Genomic DNA, 25,052 nt, shown 5'->3' with positions numbered 1-25,052 from the left:
GCACATAGAACTTAGTGGCATAAAACACTATTTATATCTATAAAGGGTCACTTACTTAGAGTTCCCCTTCTACATCCTTAACTTTGCAGTTTAATAAGGTACTAATGAACCCCCTGTAAGTAAAACACTTTAATATTTAATATTTAGAGGCGAGACTTCCGGTTCAGCGCCCAATGTGATGGGAACGCAGGGATAGCGCTCCTGCTAGTTTGGGTCACGAATCTGCAATAAAAAGCTGTTTCCCTTCCCGAAAAAAGCACTTACTGGTCCCCGGTGCTTTAGTGGGAACGTGTGGGCGAGGAGAGGTTTTGCTTTTGTTTGGTGCTCGGTCCTGCACCTTTCTAATTGGATCGGCATAGGTTACCTCAAGACCCGCCATTGCTATAACTGTGCCGGTGAGGTGTTAAATCCTCTTCACTGGTGAAAGGACCGGTTTATTCTTTGTTCTCCCGACAAGTCCTGTTTTAGTCTGACTGCCGGCTCTGTTACTTGCGCTGCCCTCCTGGTGCTCGGAACCGCACGGCTTTTACATGGTGTCATTACCTCTGGACCCGCCATTACTGCCTTGGTTTGAGTGCGGTGATTTTCTATTTCACTGCTTATGGTTCTGCTTGTGTGTGGACTGTCGGCTTAGATTAAAGAGGTTGCCGGTTGTTTATTTAATACTCTAAAAAACATTTTGGCAGCTTTTAATTAAGAAGAGGAATAACTTCAAAATGGCGGCTCTGGACTGGCTGCTGGGATGCTGAGGCAATATCACTGGCTGCAATTAAACCGACTTGAAAGATTGATTATACCCACATCAGTTCCTGTATAACTGAACTGTTTGGCATTACTCAAGCTTTCTCCTATTTTTGATTCCTCTGGGCCACTTCAGTCATTCATATATGAGAAATTGCTTAAAAACTAGTAATCCGTGAAAAGGAAAAGAGAATCAAAAACAGTAAGGGGAGATAAATAAAAAATAATAAAAATAAATAAATAAATAAAAAATAAAAAAGCAAGATAAAAAAGTGGAAAAAAATAAATGAATAAAATAAATAAATAAAAAAGAAGGGGGAAAAACCAATCCTATTTCTCTATATTAAACAGTTGTTCTTGGACTGTTATTAAATTCTCTTTGTCTATGGAAACATTTTCTCCTGTATTCAAAATGTCTTCTAAAGCTAATGGCAAAACTTATGAAAAGAGAAATAAGAAATTTGGAAAGCAACAAGATTCGGATGCTAATAATACTTCTTTATCTCACAAACCTGCTCCTCCCAGATTATCCTTATCTGATGACTATTCTCTTATTGCGGCCGAAGTAGCCAGACTCATTAATCCAGTTATTCAATTGCTAAAGCCATTGACAAACTTCAGATTCAGATTACCAACATCTCAGAGAAACTCTCTATACATGATAAACGATTTGGCGAGATTGAAGATGTGGTTTCTCAACTCCAAGACTGATTCTTCATCCAAGTTGGACTCGTTAGAAAAACAAAACCAAGATCTTAAATTGAAAATGGATGACTTGGAAAATAGATCTTGGAGAAACAATCTTAGATTTATAAACATACCTGAATCTACATTCATTGAATACACTTGATGTTGACGGAAATAAAATTTTGATATCTCAAGACTACTCATTGCTTCTGTGTCAAAAACAAAAGGAATTTTCCAAAACTTGCCAAATATTGGCTAATCTACATGTCAACTTCTCCTTGTTGTATCCTGCTAAACTAAAGATTTTTCTGCCTTCTGGTGCCAGAATTTTTAGTGATCCTGGAGAGGCACATACTTTTACTTCTCATCTGGAAAAGAAGAATAGCGGAAATTTTGCTCCAGTAACAACATCTAACTCGAAGAGCGGCTCTCCCCCAAAAGATCAAAGATGGAGGAGATATGATATTCCTCGACAATCTAAATTTTCGAATGACTTAAAAGCTTCTCAAGTGCAGACCAAGTCTAGGTCCAGATCGAGATCTCCACTCCCTCCTACAATAGGCAGTGTTCCACACTCCAGTGAAGAAGAAATGATCTCTGATACATGACTCTTTAAGGGAACGAATTTTTCTTTAGTATGACCCTTTAGCGGGTGTTATGTTCTCTGTTTAACTCATCTCATAGAGAGAGAGAGTTTTTAGCTTTCCATCCTTAGGGAAAAAAGGAAGTGCTCTATTACTTTTTACACCTAATCTGTTATTAGGATTTATAGGTCATTATTCTTTCAGTTCTATATGTTGTTATTAATCAATACTGTTTGCTCTGTTTTGTTTCTACCAGTGGATGCAACTAAATATGTATTATTTTATTTAAATCTGCCCGAGCTCATCTTTCGGGTTAGCGTTCTCATCTAGATTAAATTCACTGTCCTTTGTTTCCTGGAATGTTCATGGATTGAATCACTTTTCTAAGAGAAAGAGTATACTCAGAAATTTAAAGAAAACCAAATGTGATATAGCATTTTTACAAGAAACCCATCTTAATGGTTCAAAAAATATCTGGTTGAATATTTAGAGGCACATGTATCAAAGGTCGAATTTCGAATTCATGTTAGTTTTTTTAAACTCCCATGAACTCGAAATTCGACCAATTGAAATTTATTATTAAGATCGAATTTTTTAAACTCGGGTGAAAACTCGATTCGAGTTTTTTCTCCAATAAGAACTCAAACGTCAGGAAGGCTGCAAACAACTTAGAGTTGATCCCTGGACGTCTCTCATTGAATTAAACGGCAATTTGGCAGGTTTTAGGTGGCGAATAGTTGAATTCGAATAGAATTTGGATAACTCTCTAGTCAAATATGTCAGTTTTGACCATAAAAGACCTCAAGAATTCGAATTTCAAATTTTCATTTCGACCCTTGATAAATCTGCCCTTTAAAACGAGGGAGTTCCACTTCTCCTTTCCCTGTTTTGAACCTCAAACTGGCACAACCCAACTACCCAAATTGTCCACTTAATTTCATGGGTGATACAGCCATCAATATAGAACTCCAAACTGCAAACCCCCTCAACATAACCTACGTGATGTCAATTGCCATATAACCTTAAATCAGTACCACATATAGGAAGACAAACACATTCACTCATGACTTAGACTGTAAGCTCTACAGGCAGGGACCTGCTCCTACTGTGGCTCTTACCACATAACACTTAAGCTCAGTGTATTGTGTATATTTATTGTATTTATTGTCTGACTTGTCCTCCCTGTGTGACTTATATATTGTACTTTTATTTATATTGTACTTTTATGCAATGTACGGCACTGCCACTCCTTAAAGCGCATGTAAAGGCAAATAAATAAAATCCCATGTTTACTGTCTTTAATGAAAAAGAAACCTATCTCCAATATACTTTAATTAAAAAATGTGTACCGTTTTTATAAGAAACCTGACGGTATGCAGTGAAATTCTTCGTTCATTTACTGCTGTGGATAGGAATTGTCAGACGGTCCCTAACTGCTCTGCAGGGAAACAATCATACTTATGAACAGCAGGGGGAGACCCCGCCTTACTTCCCAGCTGTGCAGAACTCAAGCAGCTTTGTTTGTTTCCCTGTAGAGCAGTTGGCGACTGTGTAGAGATTTCTATTGGATTTTATTTTTGCCTTTTCATCCCCTTTACTGTTTCCAACTCCAGCTGCAGGGACAAAGATCATGGAGCCAGATTTAAACAGATAAACTGGGATTCTATTTGGAGGATTATTTTGATGCAACCACTGGTTCTGCAGAGTTGGAGAAAGTTTGTATTAAACAATACAAAAACTATAAAATCCACATTAGATTACATGACAACACAGGACCCAGTGCAGTCTGTATATTCTGATTATTAATCAGTCTTGCTGTATCGGCTTCTGGCAGATATTATTTGACTTGAGCTGCTTTGATAATTTATGATGATCCCTAAGCAGCCCAGACCACACTGAGAATGTGCACAGTCTTAGTCTTGCAAAGATGTTTAACAAAGTTACAAGATGGTGACCCCCTGTGGCCAACTTTGAAAGCATAAATTATTTGTTTGATTAGGCTTGTGGTGCAGTAAGTTTATGTTTATGTTTAGTATACAAAATACAGCATTTCTAGCCTTATTCTATCTTAGACTTTATTTACCCTTTAACAGCTCTTTACAAATAAAGTTATACACACACATACATGATATCATAATGTCATCTGTTCATTGTACTGTATGTGTCCATTATGCTAATATGACTCCCAGTTGAGTAAATGAGATTTGGAGACATGGAATAGGTTGGTGCCTTATTGATTCTAGAGCATGCGATTATCAGTCAAAACTCAATAATTTGGTTTACACGTCACTTACCATAGATATTTTTAGTTTTTTGAAAGTGATCCTTTATATTTAGAAATCTAAATCCAACTGTATAATATATGAATTTAGGAACTTATTGTACAAAGTTTATTTCCAACTGGTTGACTCATTGTATATAACAAAGTCATTTGCTCCTATAATGGATTCACCGCTCCTTCTCGTTCACCTTGTTTTAGGGAATACAGTATCTTTGATCAACAGCTAACACATATAGAGGGGTGTATTTATCAGGTAGCACTTGTGCTTCTGCAGACACAAACCTCTCTAACATTAACTTTTTATATTATTGTGTTTCACAGTAATGTCAATGCTGCTTTATTCATTTACAGGTATAGGATCTGTTATCCAGAAACCTCCAAATTACAGAAACGTCATCTCCCATAGACTCCATTTTAATCAAATAATCCAGACTTTTATAAATGATTTCCTTTAAACTTAGGGCAAAATCACACGTGTCGTTTTTACGCTGCGTTTGTAAAAATGTACAGCCGAGCGTAAATACCCACAAAATGAAGCCCTGTTGAAAAAAATAGAATACACACTATAGCAATTCTCACAGGACGCTTGGGAACCAACATCCGCCACGCAAGGCCAGTATTTGCGTTTCTCAGCAGAAACACCAATACACCAAGGAAACGCCATATAATTGAACTCCGTGGAATCTGTAGGTTTGGAGATACACTTCTCTGAAATACGCAACGTATTTTCAATATGGTGGGCAAGATGGATGGTGCATATACATATTTGTGGCTTTGTATGCTGGGGCTGTAATTACGTTGCGTATTGACGATCACCATGGCTACATTTTCATGTAAATTGCCACTAGGCTTTTTTTTCACAAAAGTTAGGAAAAGGAAACTACAGGCTGAAAAACACATATTATCATACGTGTGTGGTTTCACTGGCGTATTTACGTTTGAGCGCATGTTTTTAAAAATGCTAAGTCAAAACGCCACATGTGACCTTGCCCTTAGATTTTGGAAAACGATAAAAAATGGAAAGCAACTGAAAAACTTCTTTATTTCTGGAGAAAAATCTGAAAACAACTCAACTGAAAAAATGTTTAGAAGTCAAACAACCCCTTTAGGGTCAGGGCACGCAGGCAGATTCGGGGAGATTAGTCGCCCGGCGACAAACCTCCTCTTCTTTGGGGCGACTAATCTCCCCAAACTGCCTTCCTCTGCCTTCAGCCGCCTATATTGAAAATTGCTGACGGGAAAGCACTCGCAGCGATTCTTTTTCCGAAGTCAGCCGAAGTTTCCTCGTCAGACAACTTTAAGGGACTTCGGAAAATGAATCGCTCTGAGTACCGTCCCGCCAGCAATTTTCATTCTAGTGGCAGAAGGCAGAGGAAGGCAATTCGGGGAGATTAGTCGACCCGAAGAAAAGAAGATTTGTCGCCGGGTGACTAATCTCCCCGAATCTGCCTGTGTGCCCTGACCCTTAAGGTACAGATGAAGCCACTTTGGTTTGTGTGTTTGGTTCCAAATTACAGAAAGATCCCTTATCTGAAAAGCCCCAGGTCCCGAGCATTCTGGATAACAGGTCCCATACCTATACCTTATATCCAGATGTAAGATTTTTGGATGGATTATGGATGGATTATGTTATCCTTTTGTACTGGGATAGAACCAAAGTTGGAAATAAAATATGATTTTCCTAGTTGCTGATGACACATTGCCTGCACATATCATACAGATAAGCCACACAAATCTTGCACATAGATCAACAAAGTGTATCCAGCATATTGTCACTAAATCATTTTACTGGTTGCCATGTTTCATAGCAAGATAGACAAAGTAACACCTTCTGTGATTCAAGTGATACGCGAACTATTAAATCTCAGATTATAATGATCGTGTCCTGAATAAGGGTTGGATGCTTTACATGAAACATTGGACACAATGAGCTTGGATGGACTTAATAAATGCTGTTCTACCCTTTAGTGCTAGAGCTCTTGTTCCTGTACTTATGGCAAATGAGCCCATATGTCTTTAGGCAGGGAAGAATAATCCATGTGCCATAGCCCGCGGGGGGGATACACAATGTGTAAAATGGTGACCAGTTTGCAGGTGGAATAAAAGACGAGATGTTGGATTGTTGCTTTTTTTATCATGAGGTTTCCTCTTAGCCAACACCAATCCCTACTCATCATTCTATTTTACAGTCTCCTGTCATGTTTTATGTTTGTGCGTAAAAGGTATCTTTTTACAGAATTTGCAGATGTTTTAAATGCCCTGAATGTCTCTGTATGTCCTACACTAAAGCCAAATAACCGAGCACAGGGAAACGCTTTCTTGTGGTTCTTTTAGAATACTAATCATCATCATCCCCCCATTACTCATGCTAAGCATCTTTGTCATTAGATCAAGGTCTCAGGAAACCCAAATTAAAAAGGTGATTCACCTTCAAGTTAACTTTTTGTATGTTATAGAAAGGCCAATTCTAAGCAAATTTTCGCTTGGTCTTCATTATTTATTTTCCTTAATTTCTCAATTATTTGCCTTCTTTTTCTGACTCTTTCCAGGTATCAAATGGGGGTCACTGACCCTATCTAAAAAAAATGCTCTGTAAGGCTACAAATGTATTGTTATTGCTACTTTTTGTTAATCATCTTTCTATTCAGGCCTCTCCTATTACTAGTCCAGTCTATTATTCAAATCAAACCATGGTTGCTAGGGTTACATGGACCCTAGCAACCAGAGTGCTGAAACTGTAAACTGGAGAGCTGCTGAATAAATAACTCAAAAGCCACAAATAATAAAAAATGGAAACAAATTGCAAATTGTCTCAGAATATCACTCTCTACATCATATTAAAAGTTAATATAAAGGTGAACAACCCCTTTAAGTCTTAAGATTCTTCCTCCCAGCCTAAAAGTTGGTTTAGAATGTAATTATTCACCCTATTTTAATTACAGTTGTAGAGAGAAATGACGATGGGCTATAAAAACCCACCCTGTATTTATAAAACAAGCAAGTTATCTTTTCCAATAATAATCCTGGGCACTAGGACGACCAAAATAAACATATGGGAGAAAGAGATCAAAACAGTTATGCATGAGCATTTGCTCTGTCTTAAACACGACTTAGGGGCAAATTCATCAAGGGTCGAATATCGAGGGTTAATTAACCCTCAATATTCGACTGGGGAATGAAAATCCTTCGACTTTGAATACCGAAGTCGAAGGATTTTGCGCAAATACTTTGATCGAACGAATAATCGTTCGATTGAACGATTAAATCCTTCGAAACGAACGATTCGAAGGATTTTAATCCAACGATCGAAGGATTATCATTCGACCAAAAAAAGTTGGCCAAGCCTATGGGGACCTTCCCCATAGGCTAACATTGGCCTCGGTAGCTTTTAGGTGGCGAACTAGGGGGTCGAAGTTTTTTCTTAAAGAGACAGTACTTCGACTATTGAATGGTCGAATAGTCAAACGATTTTTAGTTCGAATCCTTTGATTCGAAGTCGAAGTCGTAGTCGAAGGTCAAAGTAGCCCATTCGATGGTCGAAGTAGCCAAAAAAACACTTCGAATTTCAAAGCTTTTTTTCTTCTATTCCTTCACTCGAACTTAATGAATGGGCCCCTAAGGGTAATAATACCCATCATGCTTTAATTTTCACCCCAACTGATTCTCAGAGTAATGCTCTTATTCACACCCAGTCCTTGTGGTTCTCTGACTCTAGAATATTCAATAGTACTCGAGAGTTGCCTTCTAGCCGTGATTGAGAACAACGTACTAGAGCCTTACTTACATTTTAACTAACTGCCATGGACTGAGACATGAAGCACCGCCTTCAAGAACAAATTCATTTGGGATTCCCATTACAGACAATCCTGTGGTGTCAGCAATAATTATTCAGCTAAATAATTTGACTCCATCTCCCTGAAGGACATTGAAGGTCTCAGACACATAGTTATAGATGAGGCCCAATGACCTAGTGAGTCAACATGGTAACAAAGCCAAGAAGGATTTGCTTATTTATTTATTCCAGAAGACACAGCAGAACACTGCTCACCATATACATTAATAGCAAAGAGTCATAAGTGTCCATAAGGGCAACATAAACATTTCTGTTACGTAATTATCTAAATTGAATTCAGAGACCTCTACATAAAGACTGCCCCAGTATTAGCTAGCTATGGTTATCATCTTAGTAATCCAACAAAGGTATCATCTTTACTTTTTTAATTTTAGCTATTACCCTGTATGAATGCCTCCTTGGGTGATGGGGCACTTCACTTTCTTTAATTCAACAAATTCATGTATTATCCCTTCCACGTACACTATGGAAGCAATTCCATTTGATGCAGAGTCTGGAACTTTAATTTATCACCAATGGGGCTGAATTGAAATGTGCCAATTAAATCGGACGCTACGGGTCTGGAGAGAGAGAAAGATGCAAAGCACCGTTTTGTTAGCACCTTTAACTAATATCCACCACAAACCAGCACAGAACCCATTAATGTTGTTAGAAGCCAAAGGGGTAGATTCACTAAAGGGCGAATTGTCGACAGTAACCGATTCGCCATACCTCACACAACTTCGCTAGTCGCAAATGTGATACGAATACACAAATTCACTAAAATGCAAAGTTTCGTCCCAGGCGTCGAACGCTGGTGACTTTTCGCTAGCGTTACTTTATATCAAAGATGCGCTATCGTTCGTTGTGCCTAGAGAATATTCGCTAGTGATCTTTCGCTTAGTTCAATTTGCATACGGCGGGTAATTTAAAGTTGTATGGACGTCCTTATTATAAATGTTGGTGCAAATGCTTGAAATCATGTCCAAGGAACCTAAATAAAGCTTTCCAAGGGGTTGGATAGCTTTTTCGCAAGTAAGGGAATACAGGGTTATGGGAGATAACTCATGGTCCAAGTTGATCCAGGGACTGGTCCCATTGCCATTTTGGTGTCAGGAAGGAATTTTTTCCCCCTCTGAGGCAAATTGGAGAGGCTTCAGATGGGTTTTTTTGCCTTCCTCTGGATCAACTGGCAGATACTGTAGGTAGTTAATAAAAAAAAAAAAAAAAAAAGATTGAACTCGATGGACATGTGTCTTTTTTCAACCTTACTTACTATGTTACTATGTTTCAAGAGAGTTCATATAATGCCCTACACATGAGCCCACTGTAAAATGAATGTTCCTTATGTTATTAAATGTTATATCCGGTTACCCAAAAAAAGTTTTAAAAAAGTTGAAGTCAGGACTTTTGCAGGCAATTCCGCTTCAAAAAAGGAAAAGTCGCCGGCATTTTTTGAACTTAATGCATTTTTGGCTCACAGGATATGATGTAAGTGACAGAAGATTGAGGAAGATGTAGCTGCTTTTAAGCACTTTGCCAAGGTCTGAGGTGGTGAAGTCAACCTGGCCTGGCGATAGAGTGTGAATGAACTAGCGATGGTCTCGTTCGCTAGTGAATTGGCTCCTGCGCCTGAATTGGCAATGTCCCTGCGGGTGGCAATGCTGGCGAAAAGTCACCCTTTAGTAAATCTGCCCCATAAAGTCTAATAATAACGCTAATGAGATGGGCGGGGTCTTAGTAGTTGGGATGTACAGATCTAATAGAAATAAGGGCAAGAAGATGATTTGGATGATCCCCAAACATGACAATGAGTCGATGAGCAGCGATTGGCGAATGTTTCCCAGGGGTCATAGAACGCTTGCCTTGATAACCAGTTCCTCATTATAATCCTTTGTATTGAGATCGATCTTCTATTAATTGTAAAATCCTTCTTGATTGATATATCCTGACAAAAGGTACAATGCAGTGGACTGGGTCACCGTTACAATGACCCCCTGCCTAAATCTCTCTAAATTCACCAGATATCCCATCCGCAGGGACATTGGCAATTATCTAACAGGCGTAGACGACAATTCGCTAGCGGAAGAGACAGACGCTAGTGCAGTTTTGCGCTCTATCGCCAGGGGAATTTTCGCTCAGGTGAACAATCATTACTCCGCAAATTCACGAGTTTTACATAACGTTATCTCTTTCGCCAGAGTTTTCTTTGCCACCATAGACCTGGTGAACTGATCAGATGAAGCTTCATCCTCCTCAATCTTATGTCAGTGACATCATATCCTGTATGCCAGAAAGTCATAAAAGTTCTAAAAAAAAAAAAAAACGCTGGTGTTTTTTCATATTTTAAAGCGGGATTGCCTTTAAAAGTTCTAACTATTAAAGATTTTTATGTTAACATTTCTTTCCCAACTATTTGAGGGGCATGTCACATTTGTTTTAGGGTGGGCTCATGTCTAGGGCATTAGTGGATCTCTTTTGTCTTTATTTTGCTTCCTTGGACATTTGTAATAATAAATGGCATTTGCACCAACATCTTTAATAAAGACGTCAATACGACATATATGAAAATAGTTAAAGTTCAGTGTCAGACTGGGGTATCTGGGGCCCAATGGGGGGCCATCACCTCAAGTGCCACTGCCCCCTCTGTGAACATCTTCTTGCTGCTTCTGCCGGATGCTACTAAGATTAGGCTGCAATAACTATCAATTGGGGTAAAGCCCTCCTTCTACTGAACGAACTACAAGTATTGGATTGGTTATCCAGAATGCTAAGGACCTTACTTTTCGTAATTTGGATCTTCATACCTTAAGTCTACTAGAAAATAATTTGAACATTAAATAAACCCTGACCTATTAAAATTGACGTAAACGTAAAAGTACTAACAAAGTTTTTCTAGGCAGAAATGAACGTTAGCCAAAGTTTGCTATAAACGCTGACGAATTAACGCTAGCGATACTTCACCAAGGTTTGGCTACAGAGGCACAACTTCGCATTTTAATTAGCGTAGTGGTAGCAAATTTATGGCTGGCAAATTGGCGCAGAGTGTGCGGCGTTTTCGCTGGTGAAGATTCACCCGTTAGTGAATTTTTCACAAGGTGCCACTGAGTCTTCTTCATTTGCTACCACCTCATCTGTAATTACCTCTTAGTAACTGGCTTCCTTTCAACAAAATGATTCCATGCTCAGCCTGTTGTATGCTGCCTTGTCCTTCTACATCTACTCTACCTCCATTCTTGGCCCTTATACTGCGTTGCCAACTTGCCATATCTATATATCATTCAAATGTACAGATGGACCTGTCTACAAATCCCAGGGCTCACCATCAGACCTTTCATCTGCTATTACATTTTACTGATGCTTCCCATCCCCCAAGAAATGGCAGAGAGAACATCTTAATCATCTGGAAGTGGTCTCCATTTTCATTTCTTGTCCTTCTATTGGAACAATTTTTTCTAAGGGATTTATCTAATCAAAAGCCGGTCTCCTTAGTGAAGATACTTTTATACTTCTGGGGTCCCGCAACTGGGGGGGTCCAGGTCCACTGAGGCTGTTGCAACAGGGGTCCGCACACACCTCCTCCAGGCCTGACCCCCCCTCCACGGGCCCAATTGAAACAACCGCACACACCTCCCCCGGGACCACCACCCCCCCTCCACCAACTCCACAAGCCCAATTGCATCAGCCACAATGGTTCACAACCTATCTCCGCCCACCCTCCAGCATATCTGCGTTTCTCTTATTGTTCACGGGGGAGGCAGATCCGGGCCAGCAGAAAATACTCACTCTAGGCACTGTGTGAAGGCATAAAAGAAAATATATATTTTAACTTTACTCCTTTATAATACACAAAAGCCATGAATATCTTGTAAATGATATCCTTATAAACGGTGAGTTCTGATGTCATCAGTTATAAACGGTGAGTTCTGATGTCATTTCTGTCACATGACTCACTGAAACTTGTGTATTATAATAAAGTACCCCCAGCTTTAAAATATGAGGATATTAGAAGTTACCTCAGAGTTCCATGACCTGTATAAAAACACTCGGCCTTCGGCCTCGGTAACTTATAATATCCTTATATTTTACAAGAGGGGGTACTTTATTCACTATATAACCCCTTTGTTCTTCTACCTCTTTGACGTTTGTTGGAAATGGAATACAAATAATTTAAACATGAATTAAACGCAATATGATTGTTTTGCTTCCAATAAGGATTAATTATATCTTGGTTGGGATCAAGTACAATGTACTGTTTTATTATTACAGAGAAAAACGAAAACCATTTTTAAAAATTTTAATAATTTGATTAAAATAGAGTCTATGGGAGATGGCCTTCTTGTAATTCAGAGATTTCTGGATAACAGTTTTCTGGATAACAGATCCTATACCTGTACTACATTTTTATCTTGTGATTATGGTTTATCAGCTCCAGTGTTGGCTGGTGCAGGATGGCACACCTAAACCCCATGTCTATTAAGAACAGATCATTTCTTTACAGCCTTCCTTCATCAAATTCAAGATTAAGTTTTAAGGATAGCGCTGCCACAAATTTGGAGTAAAAAGAGGCATTAAAAGCAGCATTAGCAGCAGCACTCAGCATATCTTTTTACAGCTGAATTATATACTTGGCATACATCACATTTCTGTACACAGCTTTGTAACTGTAATTTTACAAGGTGTACCATGGTATTAAAGGAGAAGTAAAGCCCCACCTAAATATACCAGTAAACCCTCAAATTAATGCTGCTCTGAGTCCTCTGTCAAAAGAAATGCAACCTTTCTTTTCCTTCTATTGTGTACACATTGGCTTCTGTATCAGACTTCCTGTTTTCAACTTAAACCTTGGCTTGGGCTTGAGCATGCTCAGTTTTTTCCTCTCTGTCTCTCCCCCTCCCTTCTCTGCTGTAAATCTGAGCCCAAAGCTATAAGTGAGCAGGGAGAGACTCAGGCAGGAAGTGATGTCACACCAAGCTAATACTGCAGCTGCTATCCTGAACAAACAGAGAACTTCTAGAGCTTTTTACTAAGGTATGGTAAAACATTCTACAGAATAAATATAGCATTCTAGCTTGCACTATTGCAGCTAATCTATTGGCAATACAATGTCTCTGTAACTTTCCTTCTCCTTCAATGTGGCAATATCCAGTGTATTTCAGCGTCTTTCTTAACACACCTTTATGAATATGCCCAATTATAGATATGCCTATACCTGTACCGTATACAGAGGACTTTTAGGGAAAAGCGACAGATAAATGCACAAGAAAATACACAAGGGTTAATTTATTATTATTTTTATATTATTATTATTATTTGTGGTTGTTAAGCTTTTATTCAGAAACTCTCTGATTTGCAATTTCAGCAATCTGGTTCTAGGGTCCAAATGACCCCAGCAACCATGCACTGATTTTGAATAAGAGACTGGAATATGAATAGGAGAGGCCTGAATAGAAATGGGAGTAATAAAAAGTAACAATAACAATACATTTGTAGCCTTACAGAGCATTTGTTTTTAAATGGGGTCAGTGATCTCCATTTTAAAGTTGGAAAGAGTCAGAAGAAAAAGGCAAATAATTCAAAAACTAGAAAAAAAAGAAAAAATGAAAGGCAATTGAAAAGTTGCTTAGAATTAGCCAATCAAAAAAATTGATCTTAAAGGTGAACCACCCATTCAAAGGATAAGAAAATCCTAATTCATTGGCACTTGCAATAAATTAGGTTTCCTTGTCCTTGAAGATGTCAAATTAATTTCCAAACACATCTTGCTGTATGTGAGATAACACAAGGCAGTCAGTGGGATTCCGCATGTCTCCATTTGGATAAATATTATGGTTGTTTGGGTGCCACTAACAACATAATTCAGGCAGTTAGATGAAGATAAAGAAGAAAAAAATATCCAACTCTAAGGGCAGAGACACACGTAGAGATTCAGGGAGATTTAGTCGCCCAGCGACAAATAGCCTCTTCTTCAGGCGACTAATCCCCCCCGAATTGCTTTCCTGCTGGCTAGAATCTAAATCGCCGGCGGGATGGCACTCAGAGCGCTTCGTTTTCAGAAGTCGCCCGAAGTTTCCTAATGAGGTAACTTCAGACGGCTTCGGAAAACGAAGCGCTCCGAATGCCATCCCACGGCGACTTACATTCTAGCTGGCGGGAAAGCATTGCAGAGAAGATTAGTCGCCCCAAGAAGAGGCGATTTGTCACTGGGCACCCCCCAAATAGCATTGTGTGCCTCTACCCTAAATAAGACCTCTGTTTTCTTCTGCTGATTAAATAGTGTGATTTCCGACATGCAAGTGAAATTGGTCATTCTGTAGAGTAAAGTTTATCAATCTCCATGCTTGTATTAATATGCCAGGGAGCTGTCATACTGCTACTCTAACCTACACTGAGATGATTAATAAAACACGTATTTTAGAAACGTGGAAAACTGGGACCGTTCAACCAGTTGTAATAAAAAAAGCTTTGTTCTGATCAACATATTGTGCCTTTCATTTCCCTTTAGTTACAATCAAAGGTAGAATCTGATATTTAGTATTCTGTGAACTCTCTCACCTCGACTGCTGCCTGTAATAATCTACCCGCACAAGTCAATCTGTGGCATTCCATCTCCTGCAGCTGCCTGCTTTCCTCTGCCTCTGACTGATGGGTGAATTTATCTACTGGAAGCAATTATGGAAAATCTAGGAAAACTATCCCAACAGCGATTGCCTCTTCCCTACATGATACATCTTTAATTCCTGGAACAGGGCAGGGGCGCCCAGACTTACAGTACATACGTGAGGTCCTCTTCTGGAAGAGCCTTCCCGACATGGTCCATCAACTCAACTGCACTGTTGGAATTTATATACTGTATATTACACTGTGAGAGAATTACCAAAGCCAAGTAAAACAGTACACAATTTTGTCTGTCACAGTGGGTTTGGGAGAGGGAAGGCAAGGGCTCAGGGGCTGGGCTGGGAGCAATTCCTCCCATGACCTGGTGCAGGGGAAATCCACCAGTCTGAACTCACCCCAACCTGTGCACCATTAATATCTTTATATTTAATAAATAAAACCCTAACATTAACCAGTACCCAGAAGATGAGCAAAATGATGCTCTGATGGTTGACCTGTTGGCCATCAGTTCTAGATTTTTTAGGAGATCGTTTTATACTTTATTTGGACACCCTCAACGTCAGACTAGGTGGTGTGTGGCCCACGGTGGCTGCCACCTTAGGGCCCCTCAACCCCCCCCAACACACCGCAACCTTTTCAGCTCACTTCCCCAGCCGCAACCCCCTTCCATCTCTGGGCCCTCGGCCCCATTCGCTCAGTGAAGTGCCCAGGATAGGGAGCATGTCTGGGTCGGAGGGATCCACCAGGTTTTTTCCAGGTGTCCTACTGGATCAGATTGACCCTGGACACTCCTGCCATGAGATATTCATTCTGTCCATGACCACAAAGTGTTTTATATTGGGTTGATATTATGAAGAAGAAACCGCTACAGTTGTCTGTACAGTTGTCCACTACCACCTCTATGCTGACGATACTCAGATCTATCTCTCATCTCCTGATCTCAACCCAGAACTCCTAACTCACGTCTCCTCCTGCCTGTCCGCTATCTCTACCTGGATGTCGCAACGCTACCTTAAATTAAACCTCTCTAAAACTGAAATGGTTCTCTTTCCTCCAACTAACACCAGTAGCATCCCCGAAGCATCATAGTTAACAATTCCACTATCACTCCCTCTCCCAGGCCCGGTGCCTTGGGGTTATCCTAGATTCTGCCCTGTCATTCGCTCCTCATATCCAGTCACTTATTAAATCATGTCACTTCCACCTAAGGAACATATCCAAAATACGATCATTTATCACCCAAGATGCTGCCAAAATTCGTATTCACTCTCTCATCATATCACGTCTAGACAGACTACTGTAACTCTCTTTTAATTGGCCTCCCCCTCCAGAGACTGTCACCTCTCCAGTCCATAATGAACACTGCTGCGAGGCTCATACACCTCAGCAACCGCTCCTCCTCTGCCTCGCCATTCTGTCAATCCCTGCACTGGCTTCCGTTACCTTTCAGAATCAAATTCAAATTAATGACACTCACTTTCAAAGCACTTCATAACTCTGCCCCACCCTACATCTCTGAACTCATCTCTATATACTCACCCAATTGCTTACTATGCTCCTCTACTGACCTGCTACTTAACTCTTCTCTCATTAAATCCTCACATGCTCGCATTCAAGACTTTGCAAGGGCTGCACCCCTCCTCCGGAACGCTCTCCCACGGTCTGTCTGACTTTCTCCCAACCTTTCTGCTTTCAAGAAATCTCTGAAAACGCACGTCTTTCGAGAAGCCTACCCTCACTCTGCTTAACTACCAAACGCAACACCACATACAATACCACATTTCTCACCCACTTAATTTCGATCTTGCCCACTCCCACACCTTGTGTATTACTCCCTTCCCTTTAGACTGTATGCCTATGCATAGGGCCTTCCTCACCTTTTTGTACCTGTATTGATTGTGATGTTTGTTACTCCATATGTTCTATGTATGTAATTCATGTGATGTAGTTGTATAATCACATTTACTTTACAGTGCTACGCAATATGTTGGCGCTATATAAATAAATGTTAATAATAATAATAATAATAATAATAAAAATGAAATTTCTTGAAAGAAGTAATATCTTCAGATGTTGCTCTGCTTAGAACTGACCAGAGAAACGTCAAATGGCTCTTCTCTGCGCCCTAACTTCATTTTCTAATCAGAGCAACATCACAAGACGTTGCTTTTCTCACTAAATTCAGCCAGTCTGTAGCCAGTCTTTCCTCATCATCAACTTTTGGGTTGCTATTTTAGATACTGTAATAAATTTACAAATATAAACATTTCAGCCCCCCAATAATGCCAGCAGGCAAAGTTTATGCACTACATGTCTCCGGCAAATCATGGATCCAAACAAACCTAAACATAAAAAAAAAGTCATTAATAACGAGATCCCATATCCCCCGGCTGTATCAAGTCAAGGTCTATTTACCATAGGCTTGTAAGAGAAAGCCATAGATATTGAAATGAAACGAGAGATCAAATCCCGTTTTGTCTCTAGTACTTAGTTAAGGCAGATACATGAGATATATTATAACAAATCCATATGACGATCAGATTTATGTATCAATAATGAAGCTTTCTAATTAATTTGTATGGGTTACTAACTCATAACCGGACGACAGCAAGTATCCGACGTCTGCAGCCCACCTCATTCTGTTACAAAGAGATAAGGTCTTCTAATGATTTATGATTTATAGACAATGACATCTATTTAAGTGAGCGATTTGTCAGGAAAGCCAGTGACTGCCACGGGTCTTATGAAACGAGATGGAAGCGGAAACTATTCAGCAGAAAAGCCGTTATCTGTTCAACACACTCGCTCAAAGGACAAGGGCCACTCTGTTGACAAACGGACTGTTGACGGGCTGCTGCTGCTCTTCATTCCATATCTGCCAGTGCTTCACCCACAGACACAAAAGAGGCGCTATAAGACCGGGTCTATAAAGTCTGGTGATGTTGGTGACTTGCTGAGCCATCTTGAAATCGTTTCACCGTTCTGTGGTCATCTAGGGTCACACAAATTCCCTCTAGTCAGTTGTATGAAGGGGTGGTTCACCTTTTAGTTTACTTTTAGTATGTTATAGAATGGCTAATTCTAAGCAACTTTTCAATTGGTCTCAGAATAGCACTCTCTAAATTAATCTAAAGGTGAACAATCCCTTTAAAGGGTTCAATCACCTTTGAGTTAACTTTTAGTATGACGTAGAGAGTGACAATTGTCAACTGTTTTTTATTTTTTGTGGTTTTTTTTATTTATTTGGATTTTTATTCAACAGCTGTCCAGTTTGCAATTTCAGCCATATGGTTGCTAAGGTCCAAATAACCCTATTAACCATGCTTTATGTGAATAAGAGACTGGAATATGAATAGGAGAGGCCTGAATAGAAAGATGAGTAATAAAAAGTAGCAATAACAATACATTTGTGACCCCCATTTGAAGGCTGGAAAGAGTCGGAGGAAGAAGCCAAATAATTGAAGACGAATTGCAAAGGTGCTTAGAATTAGACAATCTATAGCATACTAAAAGATAACTTAAAGTAACAGTAACGCCAAAAAACTGAACGTTTATTAAAGTAATTGAAATATAATGTACTGTTGCCCTGCACTGGCAAAACTGGTGTGTTTGCTTCAGAAAGACTACTATAGTTCATATAAACAAGTAGCCGTGGGGGCAGATATTCAAAGCAGAAAAAGGAGAAAAGGCACAAGATAGAAAGCAGATAAAAGATAAGCTCTGTAGTATACAATGGGATTCTTTAGAACCTATCTAACACAGTACACAGCAGCTTGTTTATATAAACTATAGTAGTGTTTCTGAAGCAAAAACATCAGTTTTACCCATGCAGTGCAACATTTTTTGGTGTTACTGTACTTTTAAAGGTGAACAACCCCTTTAAATTTACTTACAACAACATGCTCTCCTTGCACCTTCTCATGGTTGCGCTGTTCTGAATTTAGAACAGTAGGTGGCAGTTTCCTCAGCAGCTAATGTCAGTCACCGCAAGGCAGTTGGACTGAAAGACGTCACAATCATAAAGGCCCCCATACATGGGCCGATAAAAGCTGATGACAAGTCTGCAGCTTATCGGCCTGTGTGTAGGACCCTCCGACGGGCTTTCCCGATCGATTTCTGTCCGAAAGTCGGCCTGATCTCGATCGGGCAGGTTAAAAATGCCGTTCAATCGCGGACGCATCTGTGTCTTTCAGATGTATTATGATACGATCGTTGGGCCCTAGGGTCCATGATCGGATCAGCCCGATATCGCCCACTTAAATGTCGGCATATCGGGGCGAGATCCGCTCGTTTGGCGATTTCTACACTGTATGTCTGTGGCCACATTTAGAGAATTTTCAAGGCTTCCCATTAATCAGTGCAGACTCAACTGCATGAACCTCGGCTGCAACTGCATTGGGTGCATCTCACCCTGACAACCGCAATTACACTGGATGCAAAGGGCCAATATGCTGTCAGTGGTTTTCTGCTCTTGATGAAAAATCTCTTATTTGCATTTCCCACGATACGGCGGCTTTGTGTGTAACTTACGTGTCTGGGTAGAATAGTGGCAATGGCTCCCGTGGGAATAGGCGCCTGTGTTATGCTGATAAATGAGTCAGAGCAATTCTGAAGAGGCCGATGAGAAGGAACGGTGGCAGGACAGAGACACGTTATTACAAATAGCTCCACTTTCTAGGGTAATTACTGGAAATCAGAGCTGACATTTTATTGCACAAGATCTGCACTGTCTCATGGGCATGGAGAGTCTGACAATTGCATTTTATGTAAAGTGTGTTCTGTATTGTAACCGGCTTCTTAGTCCACATCCAGTGGCATCAAGTTCCTTCATTCCTATGGCACAAGGTGGCATTTTGCCCTAACCAACAACAGTCATTCTGTATAATATACTGGGGCCATAAACAGGTAAATAAGTATATAGCTGATGACAGCAGGCGTAACTACAGAGAAAGCAGACCCTGCGGCTGCTGGGGGGGCCCAGGAGGTATAGGGGCCCCATGAGGCTGTAATTCATATACAATTTCAATAAATATTGCTAAAACAAGTCAACCTCTAAACATTTTGGGGCCTGAAAAATAATTTGCTGTTGAGCCCAGTAATATCTAGTAGTGATGGGCAAATTCGCCACACATTTTGTGAATTTCCTATGAAATTTGCGTAACTGGCGACAAATTCGTGAAATGGCGATTTTGACGCCTGCAAAATTTTCGCCGGCATCGGAATCGTCATTGGCGTCTAAAAAACTTTGAAGATGGTGGTGAAACAGTCTGCAACATTTTTTGGACGCTGGTGAATTTTTGCCAGCGAATTTTTGCAGATTCACCGCAAATTCACGACTGGTGAATAAATTCGGCCATCACTAATATCTAGTTATGCCACTGCCTTGTTTGCTGGGAAAGATGGCATATTGTACAGAAGTATCATTACTCTGAATAATATCTGAGACCCGGATCATCACAATCACACATGATGGAGCCCTGTTTTTTACCCCCAGTTTCAGGTGGCGCTGTGACATCCAGGAGGAGACAGCAGAGAGACAGTCTGTAACTTGGGAAAGGACAGAATTAGAAAGATCAGGAGTAGACAAGTAGAGTTGGGTGTCATCAGCATAAAGGTGATACTGAAGTCCAAACGACTGAATACGTTTTCCTAGTGAAGTTGTATAGAGCGAGAACAGCAGGGGGCCAAGAACAGAGTCTTGAGGAACTCCAACAGAGAGTGGGAAAGTAGTAGAAGTAGAGTTAGAGAAGGAAACTTTAAAGGAACAGTCAAACAGATAAGATGGAAACCAAGAAAGAGCAGTGTCCCGAATGCCAGCTGAGTGTAGAATGTCTAACAGTTGTGTGTGGTCAACTGTGTCAAAGGCTGCAGAGAGATCTAGAAGGATGAGTATGGAATAGAGACCTTTAGACTTTGCCAATAGAAGATCATTGGTTACTTTGGTGAGTGCAGTTTCAGTTGAGTATTTTGGGCAGAAGCCAGATTGCAAGGGGTCGAGAAGGGAGTTGTGAGTGAGATGTTGGATCAGGCGTTTGTAAACAAGCCTTTCTAGTAATTTAGATGCGACTGGAAGAAGGGAAACCGGACGATAGTTAGTGGGAGAGATGGGATCAAGGGAAGGTTTATTGATGATATGAGTGATTAGTGCTTGTTTGTATAAGGATGGAAAAGTACCAGTAGAGAGTGAAAGATTGAATAGGTGGGTAAGTGCAGGAGAGAGTGTATCAGAGATTGGGTGGAGGAGGCGAGAGGGTACGGGGTCAAGGGAGCAGGTGGTGGGTTTTGAGCTGGCTAGAAGTTTGCTGACTTCATCTAGAGTTGCAGGGGTGAAGGAGTGCAAAGTAGATGTGAGTGGACTGCATGTTGGTCTGAGATTGTTGTCGGACGGTATGCTCAGCCTAATGAGATCCATTTTTTCATTAAAGAAATGAGAAAGATTTTGGGCAGTTACATTAATGGGTGCAGGAGGTGGAGGGGGGCATAGGAGTGAGTTAAATGTGGCAAACAGTCGCTGTGGTTTAGCGGACAGAGTGGAGATTAAAGAAGAGAAGTTTTGTTCTTTAGCTAATGATAGAGCTCGGTTATAGCAGGAGAGAATGAATTTGAAGTGGATGAAGTCAGGGTCAGTTCGTGACTTTCTTCAACATCGATCAGCTGATCTACTACATCTTCTGAGGTACCGTGTTACATTACTGTGCCAGGGTTGGGGTTTAGCTGGTCGGCTGTGACGGGTGGTAGAAGGTGCAAGGGAGTCAAGAGCTGTTGAAAGAGCATCGTTGTAGAGAGAAGCTGCTCTATTTGGACAGGAAAGATTGTTAATATGAGAGATGGATTGTGCCGATACTGTTGATAATTGTTGTGGATCAAAGGCGTTAAGGTTTCTGTACGTGAGGATAGAGAGAAATGGTTGTGATAGTGCAGGTGAAAGTGTTATTTGAAAGGAGAGTAGGAGATGGTCAGATAGGGGGTAGGGAGAGTAGTAAGGTTGGATGGGCGGCACGGGTGGCAGAATATAAGATCCAGAGCATGACCCTCGATGTGGGTAGGTGAGTCAGAGACCAAATGAAGTTGTTAGAGAGAGAAGTTTAGAGGTGGCAGCAGAAGCAGAGTTGTCAATGGGGATGTTGAAGTCCCCTAAAATGAGAGCAGGTGTCTCACTGGAGAGAGTATGGAAGCCAGGCAGCAAAGTGATCGTTCTTTGAGGTAACTTTTAGTATGTTATAGAACTATGGCTAATTCTAAGCAACTTTTCAATTGGCCTTAATTTTTGAGTTATGTCACGTGCTTTGACTCTTTCAAGCTTTGAAATGGGGGTCACTGACCCCCATCTAAAAAACAAATACTCTGTAAGGCTACAAATCTATTCTTATTGCTACTTTTCATTACTCCTCTTTCTATTCAGGCCTCTCCTATTCACATTCCAGTCTCTTATTCAAATCAATGCTTGTTTGCTAGGGCAATTTGGACCCTTTGCTGAAATTGCAAAGTGGAGAGCTGCTGAATATAAAGCTAATTGTCTCAGAATACCACCCTCTACACTACACCATACTAATTTACAAGTGAACAACCCCTTTATATTGGGAGGGAAACATAAAGAGACTTTTCAGCAGGTGGGGGGGGGGTTTATACAGAGAGGGGATCTCCATCCAGTGAACCTTCAGCTTTGTAAGTAGAGCTACAAGCCCAACATGATCTACTATGAGTTGCGGGTCAACCTGTGGCCCTTCAGCTGGTGTAAAAGTGCAACTGAAATGTCCCGACTTTCTCTTTGATCTCCTGCAATGCACTGAACAGTCAGAAATAGATACAACGTTTTTAACTTAATTGGCTTTTGGCAGAGAGCTCAGAATAGATACTTAGATACTTTTGTAACAATTTAAGCTTAAGATAAGCAGGTCTCTTGGGGAAACTGTGACTTGCAGCTTATGGGTAAGGGCAGATGCAAAGATTTAGTCGCCCGCCGATAAATCGCCTCTTCTTTAGGGCAACTAATCTCCCCGAACTGCCTCCTGCCGGCTACAATATAAATTGCCAGTGGGATGGTACTTGGAGTGCTTAGTTTTCTGAAGTTGCCCAAAGTTTATAACTGATGACATCAGAACTCACCGCTTATAAGGATTTAAGATATTCATGGCTTTTGTGTATTATATATAGTGAATAAAGTACCCCCTGTTGCAAAATATGAGGATATTAGGATATTAGAGTTTCCTGACCTGTACAAAAACACTCGACCTTCGGCCTCGTACTTTTATATGGTCATGAAACTCCTCGGTAACTTATATTATCCTTATATTTTACAAGAATACACAAATATTTTTGTATATAATACACAAAAGCCATGAATATCTTATATCCTTATAAGCGGTGAGTTCTGATGTCATCAGTTATAAATGGTGAGTAGTGATGTCATTTTTGTCACATGACTCACTGAAACCTGTGTACAGGTATAGGATACCTTATCCGGAAACCTGATATACAGAAAGCCCCAAATTATGGAATGGCTGTCTCCCATAGACTCCATTTTATCCAAATAATCCAAATTTTTTAAAAATTATTTCCTTTTTCTGTGTAATAATAAAACAGTAACTTGTACTTGATCCCAACTATGATATAATTAATCCTTATTGGAAGAAAACCCAGCCTATTGGGTTTATTTAATGTTTAAATGAATTTCGAGTAGACTTAAGGCATGAAGACCCAAATTATGGAAAGATCTGTTATCCGGAAAACCCCAGGTCCCGAGCATTCTGGATAACAGGTCCCATACCTGTATTATAATAAATAAAGTACCCTCCTTTGTAAATGATAAGGATATTAGAAGTCACCTCGGAGTCACCTTCTGCCTCGTGTTTTTATATGTTCATGAAACTCTTTGATAACTTATAATATCCTTATAATTTACAAAAGGGGTACCTCATTCACTATATCTACACACTATCCCTTTAAAAGGAGCTGATTGACTATGACGAGAAATCGGTCATTTCTCTGAGCTCTACTCTCTCTAAACAACTGAGGCTTTACCTTCACAGTTAAATGTCTTTTTTCTATTGGAATTCATGGTCCATCCATCAAACTCACTGATCCGCATGAGAGGTGTCATTCCAGTAACAATTAGAAAGTGGCCGGTATATTCCCCGGTGATGAATACGTAAGATTTACAGTAACTGGTGACTCTAAATACAGGTTCCACTGTTTTCTATGGAGCATGCCACACACAGCTCAGGATGTATGAGAATCCCAGTGCTGTATAAACAGTGACCTTCAACCTGCAGCTTCTCACAACCCTCTGATAGCTGCACAACCTTGATCACAGATGGGAGCTGTAGTTCAGCAATAGCTTTAGGGTTCAACAAGTGCTTCTGGGGCAGCTGTCATAAACATGGATACCCAGCAGCAATCACCTGTATATATATATATATATAACCAAACTGGCAGCCTGCTCTATGGCCAAGCTCTTACACTAGTGAGGATTATGGGAGTTGTAGTTGAGAGTACTTACATGGGGTAGTAACCATAGTGATGCTGGGAGTTGTCAGACAGTCCATCCTCTGTGCCCATGAGCAGATAGTCGTGGTTGTCATTGCGCTGCGCTGTGATAGGACAGTTATTGTTCCTGGGCACATAGCGCTCACACTGGCTCATCCTTAATGATCTCCCGCCGGCGCTTGAATAGGGCAAGAAATGATTTGCGCCGCACTCGGGGACTGTCAGCGTCTCAGTTGCGGCAAATCTCAGCAGGAGGATTCATCAGCGGAGCAGGGCAGGAGACTCCGACGCGCAGCGCAAAGGAGCAGAGAAAGAAGAAGCGCTTGTGCGGTTGCAGCCGATTCAAGCTTTTATCCGCCGCGCTCTGCTGCTGCTGCGCTTTTTCACTCCCGGCTACCGGCGCCCTCTAGTGGCGGAGATGAGAATGCTGCCCAGACTGGGAAATACGACTTACTACTGCTGGCCTTTTGTATTGTATACTGTGTGTGTGTGTGTGTGTGTGTAATTTATGTATGTTTGTGTATATGCAGGGCCACCATCAGAATTAGCGGGGCCCCTGCAACAATTAAAATAAACAATTGGTGGCCAGGGCAATCTACACGTTAAAGAAAACCCCAATTGGTGGCCAGGGGCCCCTACAAGTAAAAACTCCATAGATGGCCAGCCCCCCCCACAAAAAAAACATTTGTGGCCATCTCCCCTAGTTTAATAAAAAAAGCTGAAAGCTTTTGATGGCTGCGGCTCGGCTCCTTTCGGCAGTTGCGCCTCGGCTCCTTTTGACTGCTGCAACTCGGCTCCTTTCGACGGTGGCTTAGCTCCTACT

General features: G+C 40.6%; 1 protein-coding gene across 1 annotated transcript in view; it reads right to left on the bottom strand.

Moving 5' to 3' along the window:
* trpc6.L (transient receptor potential cation channel, subfamily C, member 6 L homeolog) overlaps nt 1-24,570 on the bottom strand; it is a 107,011-nt gene extending 82,441 nt beyond the window's left edge. Inside the window, exon 1 of the mRNA XM_041582693.1 lies at nt 24,243-24,570. Coding sequence (XP_041438627.1) covers nt 24,243-24,385 — 143 coding nt within the window. The 5' untranslated portion in view covers nt 24,386-24,570. The remainder of the gene's footprint in view (nt 1-24,242) is intronic.
* Nucleotides 24,571-25,052: the final 482 nt, after the last annotated feature.

This window comes from Xenopus laevis, chromosome 2L (assembly GCF_017654675.1).
Source record: "Xenopus laevis strain J_2021 chromosome 2L, Xenopus_laevis_v10.1, whole genome shotgun sequence".
NCBI lineage: Eukaryota > Metazoa > Chordata > Amphibia > Anura > Pipidae > Xenopus > Xenopus laevis.
The sequence above is the reverse complement of the archived record's forward strand: the minus strand, read 5'-3'. Positions and strand labels throughout refer to the sequence as shown.